A 19,462-nucleotide genomic window follows, 5' to 3' on the forward strand; every position below is an offset into this window, starting at 1 on the left:
TTATTATCAAATCTGGTCAATGTTTATCTTAGTTGGTACTTTAAGTTGTTGTTGTTATGATAGGATGTTATTTTGTAATATCCACGTCCTTTGTACAGTGACAAATGATGAATAATAAAACCATTTTTAATATCTCTAAAAGGGAACTTGTGACTTGCTATGCTGAATCACCTTTATCTGAGGTAATTGACAAGGCAAAAAACTAGTAAGATAAAAAAAAATTAAGGAGATCAAGATCAATCTAAAATGAATATTCTAAGAATATGTACAGGCAGAGCGTGATGACTCACTTTGCACTTACAAAACTGTGACAATATTGTTGCAAATAAAAATTGCATGAAAATATCATACAAATTGTGTATAATGACAAAACTGTGTATAATATCACTAAAATGAGCTCCTCGAGGGAAAAATAAGATATCCTCCTCCGCCTATTACAAATAAAAATTGCATGAAATGGTTGTTTACACTTTATACATAAATTAGAAAACATAAATTGGTTGTCATATAAATTGCATGAAATGGATATCATACAAATTGCATGAAATGGTTGCTCACACTTTATACATAAATTAGAAAACATAAAATCAAAAATGAATCAGCTCCTTGTACTAACAACCTTGAAACTAGATGGGAGAGCCCCATTCCTAAAACGTAGTGTCCTTCTTGCAGCAGCAATCACCTTGTTACAGTCTTTCTCAGCCAAGAAACTAGCTAGGATAGTCTGTGAGCCATAAAATATTAAAGGAAATTAATAACAACACAAATATATAGTCTAGTATAGCAGCAATGTCTTGTTCATCGATAATTCAAGACTTACATGCTCTCTTTTTAACCAATGTCTTGTTCATCGATAATTCAAGACCACTCTTAAACCTCCCTGTCAGAGGGACTTTGTCAGAATCCTTTCTTCTTCTTCCTTTTGTATGTGAAACATATGGGTCTTTAATATTGAAATCTGAAACATCATTTGTTGTGTCACATGTCAAATTCTGTTGATTTAACTCTATAGGATCTTCATTGACATCTAGAATTTCCATTCCCATTGTATTGGCCATATTGTAAATGCGATCAAGTTCTGATATAATAAACTTGTATGCATCTTCAGATCTTTTAGCCAAATCAGAAAACTTGTCAAATTGACGTTGCACATGCATACTTCTCAAAACATTTGATTCATGATTCCAATTTTCAATGTCACACGACTCTATACATTTGTTGGCCTCTTTTGTCCAACGCTGCAATATGTACTGACTAGGAATTTGAATAATGTTTTTTGCTTGAAAAATCACCAAAATGTGCCTACATAGTATTCCCATAAATTCAAAAAGATGACAGCCACATGTAGCATTCTTTGATTCCAAATTTATATCAACTATAGAACAATCTCGAGTATCAAAACAATTAGATACCCGATACTTACAATGTGAATCGTTTTTCTCAATCTTCTCCTTTGTAAAATGGCTAACACTTGCAAGCTCATTATAAAACTTAACAAACACATTTCTTGTATAAATTGAGGCAGCATGTTCTTCAATTTTTGAGCCAATAGTCAAAGTGCGTGACTTATGTCGTGACTCAAAATCTTCTCTTTTTACAGCCTCATATCGATTGTTAATGGCCTTCTCAAATTTTACCACAAAGTCTTGTAGTGTTGTGGTTGAATTAACAAAGGAGTCAAAAAAAGAATTAATGCTCTCACTCCGTTGTGTAGTATTCATACCGGCAAAAAAAGTGTTCCTATTATAAACTGGTATCCATGACTCTCTAATATCAAATAACCTTTGAAGCCAACCATTTTCCTGCAAGTTATACTCAACCATTATGCGCTTCCAATCATCTTCAAAATCCTTGATAGTTGATGATTCTCGAATGCACCTCTTCAGTTCACGCTTGAATGTAGAATTTTTGTGATATATATGTGCAAGCTTTTCAGGAAACTTCTTTCTGATGTGCCACAAGCATAGACGATGACGTGTCTCTGGAAATACCTTGGCAACAGCTGCTCCAATAGCTAAATCTTGATCAGTTATCATAGAAATAGGCTTCTTTCCATTCATTGCCTCAAGCCAAGTTTCAAATAACCATACAAAAGTTTTTCAGATTCATCTTGTAATAATGCACAACCGAATAAAATTGATTGAAGATGATGGTTCAATCCCGTGAATGGGGCAAATGGCATGCTATATTTGTTGGTTCTATATGTTGTATCAAAAGTAATAACATCTCCAAATTGTTGATAAGCAAACCTTGATCTAGAATCCACCCAAAAAAAGTTTATCATTCTGTCATCATCATCACATTGTATTGCATAGAAAAAGTTAGAGTTTTGAGCTTGCTTTTGTTTACAGTAATTGAAAACAGCTTGTGCATCTCCAACATCCAAGTTCTTTCTCCTAAGATTTCTCAAATGGTTCCAACAATCCCTATTAGAAAAAGCTAAATCACTACCACTAAACATTGCAGCAACCTTTCCAGTCGGTAAGCCTTCTTCATTGAACTTTTCAACAAGATTTTTTGCAGCACCGTTCATTTTTTTATGACACCTCAAATAAGACACACTCTTAGGACTGGCCATGACATGATTATGGTTGTTGTCAAAAGATTTTATAACCCATACCTCTCTATTCTTATCCTTTGATACACAAAGTGATGCTCGACATCCTGAGCGTATGGTTGAAGTTTTTTTCTTAACTTCTACTATATTATCACTTTTCACCTTATTTTCACCTTCTCTCACACATACAAATATGCAATTTTTTTTTTACTAGAGCGGGTACGAATCCCAAATCCTTTTGCTTTGGCAAATAATGTATAAAAATGTTCAACTTTTTTCAATGAATCAAATTCCATTCCAACATAAGGCTCAACAATGACTTCTTCAGCACTAAAAGATTGTGGCATATCAAGAGAGTTAGAATCTATCACCAAGTTGTTGTCCAAAATGACATTTGTCTCCATGTTCGTGAGAGAAAAATCAATTGGGTCTATATCCATCATTTGCTAACCTGAAAACAAAAATAGATGAAATAAGCACCACAAATCAAAGAAAGCACAATGAGGAAACTACAAAGGAGAAACTTATTCTTATAACCCAGCCAACAAAGCAAAGTAATCATAAAATGTAGAGGAACGAGCAAAAAGTGGTTTCAAGAAAAAACTTTAATCATTTTGCTCCTGCTGCAGCATAACAATAAAAGTAAAGCAAAGACAATTCTCAGCAGGGCCAAGTCTAGGTCCAATACAAGGTTATTTTTATAAACCTTACCATACCACAAAGGATGCAATTCTTAATTGAGCATGGGAAACACAGTGCCCAAAATAATCTTTGTATCTCGGTGAAAATCTGTAACTAACCACCAAATAACAAATTGTGGACTGTAAGCAGAGGGAACTACCAAACGTAGTGCAGGAGTAATAATAACTTGTGAAACATACATATTCTAAGGAGATAGGAAAAGAGCGAATATGATTTCCCCTTTTCTCTTGCAAAAGCCATAAACAAAACAAACATCTCACATGCAATTTAGTCATCTAAGCTGCCAAAAACATTCCGTTGACCCGAGACTCGCAAAAAAAAAACAATAAATAGAGACATATACAGATTTTCAGAAGACAAGAATACAGAGGTACATGAAGTTGAATGAACAAACAAACATGTTTGGGTTTTGGGTAAGTCCTGAGGGAATTTCAAGTTCCCATTAAACCCAGCAGAGCCACCCAAACAAATTATAATGAGAGGGAGGCAGGGAGCTTACGGTTACAAAACTCAAAGCCTTAATTTGATCTTGCGAGTGAAGAGGGGGAAGTACATAAGATTATTAGAAGAAAAAAGATAGCTTTTTTGAATGCAGGGAAGAGAAGAATAATGGGAAAGGAAAGAAATAGGAATAGGAATAGGAAAAAGTGGGTATGTTTCGTTGAGAAGTCGTAGCGTCAACGAGAAAAAGAAAAAAATCACCAGAAATGAAGAAGTTCAGGAAACAAGAACGAGGGAAATGGAGTCACGTGCCTGCTTTTATTTTTTAGTCGTGGCCGTTGGATTAAAGTACATTGGACGGTTTAGATGGGGTGTAAGATTAAAAATCTTACACTGGTGTAAGATGATCCTACCTCATATATATATATATATATATATATATATATAATGAACAACCTATGAATTGATTAATGAACAGAAGTATCATCCATTAATTTTCATTTTTGAAAAGATCATTTTCTCATAAAAATGGAAGAAAGAGCAGAAGAAGTCAAGGAAACTAACACGGGAGTAGAAACTAGATATTGGGAAAGTGGGGGACTTCTACAGGTCATGTAAGCAAAATGCTAGTCCATGTGTCGTTTTGTAAAAAGTCATGTGGACTGTTGTCTTCCTCAGACGCCGCACATGGGACTATCCTCAATAAGTTAGCTAAAATCTTAAAATTACATATTAATAAAAAATTTAAATTTCTAATTTTTTTTTTTTTGCATGATTGATTCAAATTAATTTGCATTTGAAATTTAAAAGAAGATAAATTTAGAGTAACATGTATCATTCTTTAAGACAGAATTAACAAAATAAAATAAAATAAATCACTCTCAAAATTAGGGGTGTCAAAACGGGTTGACACGACACGAATTCGACACGACACAATTACATCAACACTAACACGTATTAGATATATATAGCTGTAGCTTCTTTAAATGTACCTGCATGTATCAGATACTTTCCTATACAGTTTGTTACTAATCTGTTACAGATCTGTTAGGTGTTAGCTGTCAATTAGTTAGATCATCACTCTATATATATATTGATAGAGTGCACACTGTACATTCAGATTACATAATACAATTCATACATTCTCTCTTTTCTCTCTCTCTTTCTCTCGTCTATGGATTCTCTCAAGAACTCAAACATGGTATCAGAGCTCTTTTTCTGAGGGCCTGATCCATCTTTGTGCTCCACTATGTCTTCCACATCGAACAACAACAACGCTTCAACAGAAAACAGCGTTCCAACATCTTCCAGGTCACAAATGGAGAATCGTTCACCACTTCTATTCAATCATCAAATCACTGTGAAGCTAACTGAAAACAACTATCTGTTCTGGAATCAAATAGTCGAACCTATTATCACTTCACACCAACTTCATCGTCACTTGGTGAATCCAAAGATTCCAGTGCAGTTTGCTTCTGATGAAGATCGCGAGAACAAGATCCAGAATCCAGAGTATGTGCAATGGATTACACAAGATTTAATGTTACTGTCTTGGCTGCTGTCAACAATCTCAGAATCTGTTGTCAATGAGATTCTTGGAGTCAAATATGCTTACGAAGCTTGGGACAAGATACACAAGCTCTTTCATGGAGTGATGAAATCTAGATCTCGTCAACTACGCTCTGAACTAAGAACTATCAGAAAAGGTAACAGATCTGCTAAGGAATACTTGTCTCGAATCAAAAGCCTATGTGATTCATTGAAGACTATAGGAAATCCAGTCACAAATGAAGATAGAACAGATTACATACTGGAAGGTCTTCCAGTCGAGTACAATGCCTTTGTAACAACTGTTCATGGAAGAGAAAATCCTTACTCCGTTGAGGATCTTGGTATAGAGTTGATGACACATGAACAAATGCTGTTGAAACAGAGTGAATCTCTTCTTGACTCTGTCACTGTGAATGTGACTCAAAAAAAGAGCAACACTGCTGAAACAACTCCTCTGTTTGCCCCTGTTTTAGCGAATCAAGAACAGAGCACTGGTAAGGCTTCTGAACAGTTTGGTTTTGTTAATACTCTTCGTTCTAATGACTTCAATAGAGGACGATGACGATATATTGGAAGAAATAATAGAGGTAGAGGCCGTGGGAATAGAAAAAATGTTCATTGTCAGCTCTGTTACAAATATGGTCATGACGTGAGATCTTGCTGGCATCGTTTTGATGAAGACTTCACCCCACACTTCCACCTCCACAGAGTTCATCAACCGGTCAATTCTTTGCTCAAAATCAGACTCCACAAGTTCAGCAGCGAAGCTATCAGTATGTTCGATCTGATTATCAGTATGTTCGTCCAGTTAATTCTGTACCTCAAGCTATGATGACTGTACAACCAGGATTGCTTCCAACACCAGTCTCCTCTCCAGCTCTTGAGTGGTATCCAGACTCAGGTGCTTCTCATCATGTCACTGCAAACCCAATGAACTTGATTCAGAGTCAACAATTAAGTGGTTCTGATCAGGTCATCATTGGTAATGGCCAAGGTTTGAACATTAAAGCAATTGGATCTTCAAGCTTTCTGTCACCTTGTGATTCTCAGACATCTCTCTTCCTTTGAAATCTGCTTGCACTTTGACATCCACACCTTCTAGCTCAGACAACATAGTTTCTGGTGCTATTTCACAATGTAATCCTGCTCATAGTGTCAATAAAACTGTAAATCACACTGTTCAGTCTTGTAATAGTGATAGACAGTCATGTATGCCTTCTGATTCTGCATTTTTCTTATGGCATTGCCGTCTAGGGCATCCTAATCATGTAACCTTGACAAAGGTGCTTCACTCTTGTAATATTCCAGCTTCAAATAAAATTGTCAGTGAATTTTGTTCATCTTGTTGTCTTGGTAAGGCACATAGACTCCCCTCATATCCCTCTCTGTCTGAATATGATACCCCATTTGCTCTACTTTATTGTGATCTTTGGGGACCAGCTCCTTTTACTTCAACCATAGGATACACTTATTACCTGTCAATTGTTGACGCCCATACCAGATACACTTGGATTTATTTACTAAAACAAAAATCTGATGCTTTTCCTACATTTAAACAATTTCACTCTTTGATAACAACTCAATTTCAGCTACCTATTAAGGCTTTACAAACAGATTGGGGTGGGGAATTCAGATCCTTTTCTGATTATCTTAAACTCAATGGCATTATTCATAGAGTTGCATGCCCACAGACTCATCACCAAAATGGTGTTGTTGAACGTAAACATCGTCATATTGTTGAAACGGGACTGACATTACTGTCTCATGCTTCCTTACCACTGAAATTCTGGGATTATGCCTTTCTTTCAGTCGTGTACTTAATAAACAGATTGCCCACTGCTTCTTTACATTTTGATGTTCCTTACACAAAATTGTTTAATCAACAGCCCAACTATCAGTTTCTTAAAACCTTTGGGTGTGCATGTTTTCCATTTTTGAGACCTTACAATAGATACAAACTTGAGTTTCGTTCTCAAGAATGCTTGTTCCTTGGCTACTCCACAAATCACAAAGGTTATATTTGTTTAAGTAGAGAGGGCAGAGTCTATATCTCCAAGGATGTTTTATTCAATGAATATAAATTTCCTTATCATTCTTGGACTGACACCAGAATTAGTCCAACTCCTCCAATCCTTCCTGTTTCTGCTCACATTCTTCTTGTGTCTTCTCCTTCCTCTACTCCCACTACTCACACTTTGTCTCTTGTACAGTCTCAATCACCATTGAGCTCTCCTTTGCAGTCCACCTCTCAATCTGTTTCCTCTTCTTCTTCTTCTTTTCACAGCGCTCTTCCTACCCAAACAGTGCAGTCTTCTCCTGCTCCCTCTTCCACTTCTTCTTCTTCCTCAGTTTCTGAATATATTCCCCCAAACTCCTTACCAATAATTCCACCTACACACTCTATTCAGACCAGGTCTAAGACAGCAGCCAGATCCATTGCTCTCCTTGCTCATATTGAACCATCTACTGTGAAACAATCTCTAACCAGTCCCCCTTGGTTTGAGGCCATGAAAGCTGAGTACAATGCTTTAATGACTAACAATACATGGAATCTTGTGTCTCTGCCTCCAAACAGGAATTCAATTGGCTGCAAATGGGTATTTAAGGTTAAAGGAAATCCTGATGGTTCAGTGAATAAATACAAGGCTAGACTTGTGGCTAAGGGCTTTCATCAAAGAGAAGGTTTTGACTACAATGAAACCTTTTCACCTGTAGTAAGACCTGTCACCATTCGAATAATGCTTACTCTTGCTCTCACTCACTCCTAGTCAATTAGGCAGCTGGATATTAATATTGCTTTTCTCAATGGTGACTTACAAGAAGATGTCTACATGACACAGCCCCCTGGTTTTGAAAATTATGATAAGAGCTTAGTTTACAAGCTCAATAAGGCATTATATGGCCTTAAACAGGCTCCTAGAGCATGGTTTGACAAGCTCAAGGGTGCTTTAATTCAGTTTGGATTCCGGTCAAGCTGTTGTGACCATTCCTTGTTCATTTCCAAAACATCTTCTCACTGCACTTACATCCTTGTATATGTGGATGATATCATTGTGACTGGTACTAATGCCTCTTATATTCAGCAACTGATTCAACAACTTCATTCTCAGTTTGCACTAAAGGATCTTGGCAATCTTGATTACTTTCTTGGTGTTGAGGTGAAGCCTCATATTTCTGGTGGCTTGGTGCTGTCCCAGTCTAAATATCTACGTGATTTACTGACTCGGGCTGATATGTTTGATGCTAAAGGAATTTCTTCTCCCATGCCTTCTAACTGTAAGCTCTCAAGGTTTGGATCACACTATTTTTCAGATCCTCTTCTCTACAGGTCAATTGTGGGTGCTCTTCAGTATGCCACCATCACTCGCCCTGAAATTAGTTATGCTGTCAATAAGGTTTGCCAATTTATGGGACAACCTTTGGATGACCACTGGAAAATTGTGAAGAGAATTTTAAGATACTTAAAAGGGACTCTTACCTTCGGCCTTGTTCTTCAAAAGGCAAATCCCCAGCTTCCCTTTACTCTCACTGCTTACTGTGATGCAGATTGGGCAAGTGACCCTGATGACAGGCGCTCCACTTCAGGTGCAGCCCTCTTCTTGGGTCCTAATCTTGTCTCTTGGTGGTCCAAGAAGCAAACTCTTGTAGCAAGGTCCACAACTGAAGCTGAATATAGAAGTTTAGCACTTACTTGTGCTGAAATCTTGTGGATTAAGTCTCTTCTTTGTGAATTACAAGTCTCCTTTGATACTCCCCATGTCTTCTGTGATAACCTTAGCACAATGGCTCTCTCCCATAATCCTGTTATGCATGCCCGCACAAAGCACATGGAACTGGATATCTTTTTTGTTCGAGAGAAAGTGCTTGCACATGAGATTATTGTCCATCATATTCCTGCCTCAGATCAGTTGGCAGATACTTTGACAAAGCCTCTTCCTTCTGGACATTTTACAAATCTAAGAGCCAAACTTAGAGTTCTTGATTCAGTGACTCAAGATCCCTGAGTTTGCGGGGGTGTATTAGATATATATAGCTGTAGCTTCTTTAAATGTACCTGCATGTATCAGATACTTTCCTATAGAGTTTGTTACTGATCTGTTACAGATCTGTTAGGTGTTAGCTGTCAATTAGTTAGATCATCACTCTATATATATATTGATAGAGTGCACACTGTACATTCAGATTACACAATACAATTCATACATGCTCTCTCTTCTCTCTCTCTCTTTCTCTCGTCTATGGATTCTCTCAAGAACTCAAACAACACGACACAAATTTTTATTCGTGTCAAAATCTTCAACACTGATACGACACGAATTTTTTGCGGGTTCACACGACACAATACGAGTAACACGCAAAATAGGGGTCAAAATGGTAATTGACAAAAAAAAATTAAAAAAATGGATCAAAATTAAAAAAAAAATACGGGTCGACACGAATACATCAACACGAACACGACACGAATTTTTTTGCGGATCAATCCAAACACGAATTTTCGTGTCGTGTCGCGGGTTGACCCGCGTGTCAAAACCTATATTGACACCCCTCTCAAAAAAATATACTTTATTTAATATATAAAAGTGAAACAGTAGTGATTTGAAAAGAAAGAACAAATTCTAATGTAAAAAACAATAATTTTGAGAATGTAAGAATCTAAATTTTGAAGAGTGAGAAAATTTCAACTTAAAAGAAATTTTAAAAGTAATTAAGTATAAATATTCGAGATTTAAAAAGAAAGGAGAAATTTAAATGTAAAAAGAATTTTAAAAATACTTGAGATTTTTTTAAAACATTAAAAAATACTAAGTATTCACCAAAATAAAAATAAAAATAAAAATACTAAGTAACGGTAAAATCATGTGTATTACAAAAAAGTACATTAAGAGATTAGTTTCGTAACAATGGTTTAGATTAATATATTACTCTAACAAGATATAAAAACTTACCATTTTAAAGAGAAAATGAGTTAATTTTCCGAGTATATAACCCATACTAATAAGTTATCAGGTTTACCAAAAAAATAAAAAAAATTGAGTTATCACAATAAGGAGTCCTTTTCCACGTCACTGAACATTAAATTAACAAAGACATGATAAGTGATCACAGTGGAAACCTAACAAAAAAATTCTAATAATTTTTAGTAGCCAATTAAAAATGATCAAACTATAAGAAACTATGTATCCTAAAATATAAATATGTTATTAGAGGAAGGTTATCTTTATAAGCACTTTGTTCTTATATGGATCAAAATTAAATTAATAACTTTTATTTAATATCATTTTATAATGATTAATTTAATTTTATTCGAATGATAATAAAAATAATTATACAAAAAAAACATTATAATTATAACCTCTCCATGTTTATTTACTACTAGGATATAGTTTCGCTCAGTGTTTTAAAATCCCGCCCCACCCTCCGGATTGACCCGGGTCAACCCTGACCCCTTCCCTCTGAGGGTTGGAGTCACAAGTTGGACTCTATATGCATATCGACCCCTCCGACCCCCAAAATCCGACCGAGTTTCAGTGACTCCCGGGTCAGGGGGTCCTTGCCTGTTTTTTTTTTTAAAATTTTTTTTCCATGAAACAACATTGTTTTATTAAAAAAATAAATAAAAATGCTTGCAAACCTAAATCTAATTGTTCTCTTCTCTCCTAGTGACCTAAATATTTTCAATCTTCACCTCACTGTCGTGAATCTTCTATAAAAGGTAAGAATTTTACCCCTTCAAATGAAATCCTTACGGGTTTCGATGGAAAACAAACATTCATTCGTACTTCCTTTAAAATTTTCTTTGTCAGAGACCTCCTCAAAAGAGACAGAACTGAGTCAGTGTAGTGACCTCATTAGAATATGAGTTTTGTACTTTGGTATCTTGATTCTTTAATTACTTGTGGTTATAATTAATTAATTATGTTAAGTATATTTTGAATCTTTGATGATTTGTGATTTGTTTTTTAATATTTTCATATAGGATATACCTATTTATATTTTTTTAATATATAAAACCGGATCAGCGTAGTGACCCCCTGATCCTCCGGTTGAATCTGTGATTTCGTAATCCTGACCTCAGCCGGGTCGACGGCGGAGGAGTTTTTAAACACCGAACTTTCGCTGTCCTAATCTTGACCTTTTGCTGCCCACAAGAACCGCGGCTTTTACTTTGTTATCTCAGTCCTCAGGTAACCTGTTTTTTAACAAAAAGGAGCACCGCCCATTAAACTTTCGCTTTTGGTTAATCCTTTCTAGGATCATTATGAAGATTCCAACAAGGATCGCTTCATTGTTTGGACAAGTGAAAACTACGGCCTCCGCACGTTTTTTTCCTTCTCCACTTGCCTCTTGTGCTTTGTTTATTTTTATTAATACAATCCTATCCAAATATAATACAATCCTATCCAAATCTCTTATCATAATATCAAACCTTATGAGTGATGACTTTGTCCTTTGTTTATTTAATTAGTTTTGAAATAAATGTTCTTAAAATACATATAAAAAATTGAAAATATAATATATTATTAAGTAAAATTAAAATTTTTAAAATTTAAAATTTTCTTTTAATAAATAATATTCTTTAATAAAAAAATAAAAAAATTTATTGTTTTAAAAATACATGTCAAGAAAACATTTTTTAAAATAAAAAATGGGTGATTTTGAATTCTGAGCCCCAAAGAACCACTTCCATTAACTAAAGCCCCAAATGATGCTTTTATGAAGTTGGTGTTTTTTATTTTTTCAGTTTTGTCTTCTTTAATTAAAGACACAAAATTATGTACATAGGACAACAGAGACAGAGGAAATCAGCGGCGACAGTTACAGAACCACTGTTTTACCTCTCTGAATTTGAGTCACAAAAACAACATGCCCCAGCTACCAGAAACAACATGAATCTGTGACCCATTGACTCTACTCATATCTCGTTTGCTCCAATTCTCTATATAAGTTTAACATGTTTCTTTTAACCCACCAATTTCAGCTTCATCATAAGCCAAAAAGAAACAGAAGAAAAAACCAACATTTGCATAGAGGAATCTTGCTCTCTTGAACTTGAACTCGCATGGCTTCGCTTATACTTTTATTTTCAGAACTTGTTAGGAATCATGAGTGGGATGCTGCAGCTCTGTTAGCAACGTACCCTCCCTCTTCTTATTATTCTACAATAACGTCATCTTGTGCTGCAGCTAAAGCTACTGTGAGCAAACCATTGAAAGAAGAGGGTAACAATAACATGCTGAAGCAGAACAGCCAGAAAACTGAAGATGCTGTGATGGAGAATCCAATGGAGTCGAGGGTGTGTGTGGATTATTTTGTTTGGCCTTGAATCTTGTAACCGTATATGTGTAACTGTTCTTTAATTCTTTTTAGAGTTAATACTCTTTTTGATACTCAGTAAATTTTATGATCACTACTTTAGTTACTGACAAATAAAAAGATCCGTTGTGGTTTTTAAGAAATTCAAAATGGACCTATTTAGTTGAAATTGTGATCCCTCACAAATTTAGAAAAGACTCATATTAGTCCTTAGAAAGGACTAAAATACTATGAGTCTTTTTATTTGCTAGAAATTAAAGCGGACATCATAAAATTTGCTGATGTCAAAAAAAAGTATCTACTCTTCTTTTTATTTGAAAACTATGATGCCGTAAATTATTAGTCTTTGCACCTTTTCTTTGAATTTTTTTTAAAGTTTTTCAGTTTATTAAATGATGAAAATAAATAGCGAGTCTTTGTGCTGAATTCTAATGATAATTTTTATTGTCTTATGTATAGTTATAATAAAAATAGTATTTTAAATATTTCACAATAAAAAAGAGAGTTGTTTTAATTTTAATTTTCTATATAATATATTGTGATATGTTATTCTACCTACCATTTTTTTTACCTACTTTTGCCTACCACTCTCAAATACCGTTAGATCTGAATCTTTATTAACATTTATTTTGCTCTCTCCTCTTTAAATTCTGATCTAACGGTATTGGAGAGTGGTAAGCAAAGATAGACAGAAAAAATAGTAAGTAGAATAACCTATCCCTAATATAATATAGGTTAGAGTTTAATTCTAATTCATGTACCATCTCTCAATTATTTACGTGTGGAGAAATCATAAAAAAAGGATTTATTCATGTTATAGGTAATACCATCTGATATGGATAAAATATAGTAGGCCCATTAGAGGCCCAAAGACATATAACGAAGCCCAATCTCACGAGGGCCCAGAACTAAGCGCGATGGCCACCATCGCGCATGAAACCGCCCTTTGGCATAAACTTCAGAGGTAAGAAAGCCATCTTAAGAACCAATATGAACCCACCGCGCCTTTGTACTAATGAACAGAGGACAACACCAGCTCGTCACTACTCTATCAAGGTAGCCTGGCTGTAAGAGATAAGGCTATTAAGGCTCTAGCCAAACCTGCAGCCCAGAAGCGGTCAATTAGAGGCCATACTGCCTTCTGAAGGCGGCATCAGAACCACTATATAAACAAAGGGTACATGCCCAGGTATGATAATATAATTCATTAAGAATACACATACACCTGCAGCTGATACTGACTTAAGCATCGGAATGTCATTGCAGGTATCCCCCCATCCAGTCTCAACAATCGCGCCAGCAAAGGACCAGAATCCATATATTATCATCAACAACTTCTAGCCCAGGAAGCAGAGCATCCTCATCATTTCAACCGTGTGTGATTAGGCCCGATATACATTGGCCAGCCCATATTGTGTTTGGTTTGATTATTGGCGCCGTCTGTGGGGATCTATCATTTAGAACCCATTTCATTCACACTTAAAAACATGGTTGATACCAGAAGCAAATCCCAGAACGGCTCCAAAGGAAAGCAGAAGGAAACCCCTGTCTCCCGTGAGAAATCAGCCTCGTCGGTGGCACCACTTTCCGTGCATCATGATAACCCACCGACGATCCAATACTTACTGAACCTTATCACGCAGCAGAATTCTTTACGGAATCTGAATTCAGTCGAAAGTTTCACAGTAAAATTTCCCCCAAAATTTTTGACAAAGAGATTTTCGTCGAAATTTTCGTTGGGACACATTTTCATAAAAAAATTTTGACGGAATTCTTTTTTCCGTCAAAACTAACAAATCATTTTCGTCAAAACTTTTAATGGAATTTTTGTCGTTGAAAATTTTTAACAAATCATTTTCGTCAAAACTTTTGACGGAAACTAAATTCCGTCGTAAATATTGACAGAAAATTTATTTTTGTAAAAAATTTCATCGGATAAAACTTCCGTCACCTTTCGATAAAAAGTATTCCGTCAGAAAAATATTTTTGACGAAATTTTCATTGTTTGCAACGTCGAATTTTCGTCAAAAATATGATCTTTTTTAGTGGTGTGAAAAATACATAAATAATTTTGTTTAGAAATTTTAAATTTAATTTAATTTTTAAAATACAATAATTATATTGATTTTTAAAAAAAGGTAAAATTGTAAAAATATTTCATTGATCCTCCAATTTCACCTTTACCATTTTTTTAACTCTCAAACAAGGGAATCAATTACCTTCCCTTCCTTCCCCTTGGATTCTCTTCCTTTCCTTCCCCTCCAAACTCCCAAACAAAGTCAAGTCGATATATATATATATATATATATATATATATATATATATATATATATATATATATATATATATATATCGACTTGACTTTTTTTCCCGCATCCAATGTATTTTGTTCTTTTTTTATTCCTTTATATGTTTGTTTTTGTTAATTTTTTTTTGTTTGCCTTTGATATTTGATTAGATGTTGTTGTATCTGAAGAATATATAAAAAAACACAGCCCTTGCTGAAATTGATAAAGTACTACAGAGCAATGGTAGAAGTTTAAATGATTACCCGTTAATGCCTCATATAATGAGTCCATCTTTATTTGATATGCAAAATAGATTAGTGCTTGATAAATTATTGTATGACAGATCTTCATTGGTAGAAGAGCATGCAAGATTAGTGAATTCTCTTACGGATGAGCAGAGAGTAGTTTATAACAAAATTATTTCAGCAATATCATCATGTGCAGGAGGATTTTTTTTTCTTTACAACTTTGGTGGTACAGAACAAACATTTATATGGAATACTCTGTTAGCATATGTTAGATCAAAAGGTGAAATCATTCTTAATGTCGCTTCTAGCGGAATTGCTTCCCTTTTGCTTCTTGGAGGAAGAACAACACATTCTAGATTTCGTATTCCTATTCAAATCTCTGAGGACTCAACATGTAATATAAAGCAAAATTCTATGCTTGCTGAGTTACACTCAAAAACAAAGTTAATCATTTGGGATGAAACTCAAATGGTCACAGATTTTTCTTTGAGGCTCTAGACAAAACACTTAGAGATGTTCTTAGATTTTCTGATGCATGTTGTTTGGATAAGCCATTTGGTGGAAAGGTTATTGTTATGGGAGGTGACTTTCGGCAAATATTACCTGTTATTCCTCATGGCAGCAGGCAAGAGGTAGTGAATGCAATAAAAAATTCTTCCTATCTTTGGTCTCATTGTCAGTTATTAACTTTGACCAAGAATATGCGTCTTAATTCTGGAAGCGGCATGCAAAATTTAATGGAGATAAAAGATTTTTCTGACTGGCTTCTTAAAGTAAAGGATGGTGATCTTGGAGATGATGTTGATGGAGAATCTATGATCGTAATTCCAAATGGATTATTAATTAAAGAATCAGAACATCCACTATCGGATTTGATTGATTTTGTTTACCCAAAACTATTGGATAATTTGTTAGATACCACATTCTTTAAACAACGTGCAATTTTAACCCCTAAATTGGTAGATGTTGGTATGTTAAATGAGCTCTTAATGACTATAATTCCAGGTGAAGAAAAAATAGATAATATTTTGAAGCAGGATAATAATTCTGAACTCGAGGATGTCGAATTCTCTCATGAGATTTTAAATACCTTCTCATGTTCAGGAATTCCTAACCATAAATTAACTCTGAAGGTTAATGTGCCTGTTATGCTATTGAGAAATATTGATCAATCAAGAGGTTTATGCAACGACACAAGATTGCTTATTTCAAGATTAGGCAATCGAGTTGTTGAGGCAAGTGTTCTTACAAGAAGCAACAACCATGCGTTCCTTGTAAATTTCCAAAGAAGCCAATTTTCTCTGGTCGTTTCATTTGCAATGACTATCAATAAAAGTCAAGGATAGTCACTTTCTCATGTTGGTGTTTATATCCCTAAGCCTGTCTTCAGTAATGGGAAATTATATGTTGCACTATCAAGGGTAAAGAGCAAACAGGGATTGAAAATTTTAATACTTGATGATGATGAGAATATTACAAATAGTGCATTTAACATTGTCTACAAGGAAGTATTTTAGAGATTAATTTAGTTGTTTTGGTTCTGTAGAATTGTAGTGAAGTAGATACTTGGTACGTGGTTAAATTATCTCTCGAATGATTACTACTAATTGACTCCTAATTCAAAAAAAAAATTGATACAGTTTTTTTATTATTATATAAGGGTGTTGATATATTTTCTGATTTAAGTATTTATTTTGTCTGGTTATTTCCTTCATATCAAGTAGAAAAGTATAGAAGACTAATATAGAGGAAAAGGTTTATGTTTCTATATTTTTCATAGTTGTTTTTTTTTCAGCGTATTTATTTTTTTCATGTTTTTATTCTTTTTTTGCCTTTGTAGGTGCTGTTCATTGTGCTGCATAGAGTAAGAACCTGCACCGTTAATTAAGGTATTTAATTAATTAATTATGCAAAAATAGGAAATAATTCCATAATTGACCCTAATAATTATTTATGAGGCTTAATAATCATAATAAGTGATTAAGAATGCTGAAAGTCGCTTTTCGGAAGAAAAGTGCAGATACCGGTTCTGCTAGTCGGTATAAATGCGTACCGAAAAAGTATCCCGGAAAATTAATGTAAGTGCATGATAATTACTAGAATAATATGTATGACTTGTAAAACGAGTTTCAAGTCCAAATAATGAGAACTGGTGCTAGAAATCGGTACTGGCTTTGAAAAGCGCGTACCGAAAAAGTGCTCAGAAAATTATAAGAAAAATATGATAAATCTTAGAAAATTATGTAGTTTCATAATTCAAAGTTTGGGATTAAAATGCTAAGCTTAGAAATTAAAGTTAATACTGTGTGTTTAAGTGTGTTTGGGCTATAAATACTCTCATTATGGGCACAAAACCCTAGGATCAGATTTTTATACGTGACTTGGTGGCTGAGTGCACCTTGACACTGTTCCATTGCTGTGTTCTTCTTCCTTGAGAGTCTTGGAGCCATTTCTTCCTTGTTCTTTGTGGTTTCTTCTTCTGAAACACTTGTGTGAGGGAGAGTCACCTTTGCGAAGGGGATTGTGGTGTTGTTTCTGAGTTGTGAAGTCTGTGTGAGGGAGGTTTGATTGCTGACTTGTTGGTTTTGGGTTGAGAGGAGCTTGGTTTTGGTTTTTGGAGGTCCAAGTGGTGACCTTTGTGTTAAAGAACCAACCTTTGTGAAGACATTTTCGTGCATCTTCCTTGAGTCAGACTTGAGGGGCTGTGTTGAGCTCCAAGAGCATCTCCATTCTGAGTCTTGAGCCTTGGTATGTTGTATCAACCTTTAACTTGAGTTTTAAGGCTTAAAAATGGTACCTTGATGCATCTAATGACTAAAAGATGATAACTTGTTGTTGGGTAATGTTGAACACGCCTAGAAATGCATGATTAGATGTTTAAAATCGGTAAAAAAGGAACCTTTAAGGGATATCTTCACGAAAATGCAGAAACTGCATTCTGTCGTGAAATATCCGGATATTTGTCGAACAGATATCCGGATATTGGATATCCAGATATGTGTTTTTTGGATATCCGGATATTGGATATCCGGACATGTGAATCTGTATATCCGGATATTGGATAGTGAGATATCCGGATATTGCATATCCGGATATGGTCCCGAGGAATATCCGGATATTCTGGGATTTCGTGGAACAATAGCTGTGTTGTGTGTACAGTAGGCTATTGGGGGGTTTTTGGACCCTAGTTTGATGAAGTTGAACTTCTGTATTTAAATGGACTAAGCCAGAATCTTGGGATTAAGGGCTTGTGGCTTTGTTAGAAGCTTTAAGACTTGAAAACGTAATGGGAAGACGTTGTCTTTAATTTGTATGCATGTGGTACCTGTTTATTGATTTATGTTTGGTCCATATCAGATTGTGATCTGCTGTGATTGGACTTTGAGCTTGTGGCATTGGATAGCTAGCTTAGAGGTAAGCTTTCGTGTCCTCGGTTTAGCCATGTTGTGGTTCCACCATGTCCCATGGGGATATGGTATATGCATGCTGTGTTACATGCTTTTGATGTTTTGGAAATGCTGTTGAGCTATTATATGTTAGTGCCTTGTTGATATGCATGGTGGTGTTCCACCTATACGGTAAGCCTGAGTATGTAGAACATACAAGAGGGTGAGGCTGTGGGTGAGGTGCAAGCGGTGTTCCTTGTACTACATGTAGGGAATAGACGTATTCTTACATTTCTCTGGCCAGTAGATAGTGATTACACACATGCCATAGATATCTGTTGCACTACATAGTTTTGGAACTGGTAATGATATAAATGCTTTTAGAACTTATATTGCACATGTAAGTGAGCTTGGGGTGGAAGATCCTTGAGGACCCCTTGTCTTACTGAGATTTCTAGTTTAGAGATCTCACCCCACGTTTGGGGAATGCTTATTTCAAGGTCAGGTAATGTTGAGACCTCAGGCGGCAGGAGGCCGGAGCTGAGTTAGATTGTAGTTATATTATGCTACCATGATTGGATGCTGGATTTGCATGCTGTTTACGCTTATAGCTTCAGTTTATGTTTATGGAGTTTTATGTTGAGACTTGTTGTTTACTATGTTTATTTGGTGAGCATGGGGATTGTCCATGACACATAGTATTGTTATGTCTTGAGTCTTGGGGTCGTAATAATGTATCAGGATATTGTCTGGATTACGTGATGTAATGCCGTGATTTAGATACACACTTTATCCATATATTGAGGTATTTCAGTAGATGTCTTATTGCAATTTACATACATACGATATTTTATGAAATTGATTACGTAATCAAGTTGGTAATTGATAATGACGTCATAATTGAAAAGAAAAAGAATATTTCGCATTTTTAATTAAGCACCGCTTAATACGATGTAATGCTAATATTCCGAGTAT

The 19,462-nt window shown here is 35.2% G+C and overlaps 3 protein-coding genes across 3 annotated transcripts; 1 reads left to right on the forward strand and 2 right to left on the reverse strand.

Annotated features, from left to right (window-relative positions):
• Positions 1 to 598: 598 nt before the first annotated feature.
• Positions 599 to 2,060, reverse strand: LOC133289414 (protein FAR1-RELATED SEQUENCE 5-like). The gene is made up of 2 exons (XM_061487343.1): positions 837 to 2,060; positions 599 to 724 (listed from the first exon to the last, which is right to left on the reverse strand). The coding sequence occupies exons 1-2, from the start codon at positions 2,058 to 2,060 to the stop codon at positions 599 to 601; spliced, it is 1,350 nt and encodes a 449-aa protein (XP_061343327.1).
• On the reverse strand, positions 2,057 to 2,961 carry LOC133289415 (protein FAR1-RELATED SEQUENCE 5-like). The gene is made up of 2 exons (XM_061487344.1): positions 2,769 to 2,961; positions 2,057 to 2,664 (listed from the first exon to the last, which is right to left on the reverse strand). The coding sequence occupies exons 1-2, from the start codon at positions 2,959 to 2,961 to the stop codon at positions 2,057 to 2,059; spliced, it is 801 nt and encodes a 266-aa protein (XP_061343328.1).
• Positions 2,962 to 12,311: 9,350 nt separating this feature from the next.
• LOC133289416 (uncharacterized) lies at positions 12,312 to 16,618 on the forward strand. The gene is made up of 3 exons (XM_061487345.1): positions 12,312 to 12,547; positions 15,580 to 16,336; positions 16,448 to 16,618. The coding sequence occupies exons 1-3, from the start codon at positions 12,312 to 12,314 to the stop codon at positions 16,616 to 16,618; spliced, it is 1,164 nt and encodes a 387-aa protein (XP_061343329.1).
• The last annotated feature ends 2,844 nt before the right edge of the window (positions 16,619 to 19,462 follow it).

The sequence above is a fragment of the Gastrolobium bilobum genome, unplaced genomic scaffold, assembly GCF_033153095.1.
Source record: "Gastrolobium bilobum isolate Gb01-03AN ecotype WA unplaced genomic scaffold, APGP_CSIRO_Gbil_v1 utg3711, whole genome shotgun sequence".
NCBI classification, from domain to species: Eukaryota; Viridiplantae; Streptophyta; class Magnoliopsida; order Fabales; family Fabaceae; genus Gastrolobium; species Gastrolobium bilobum.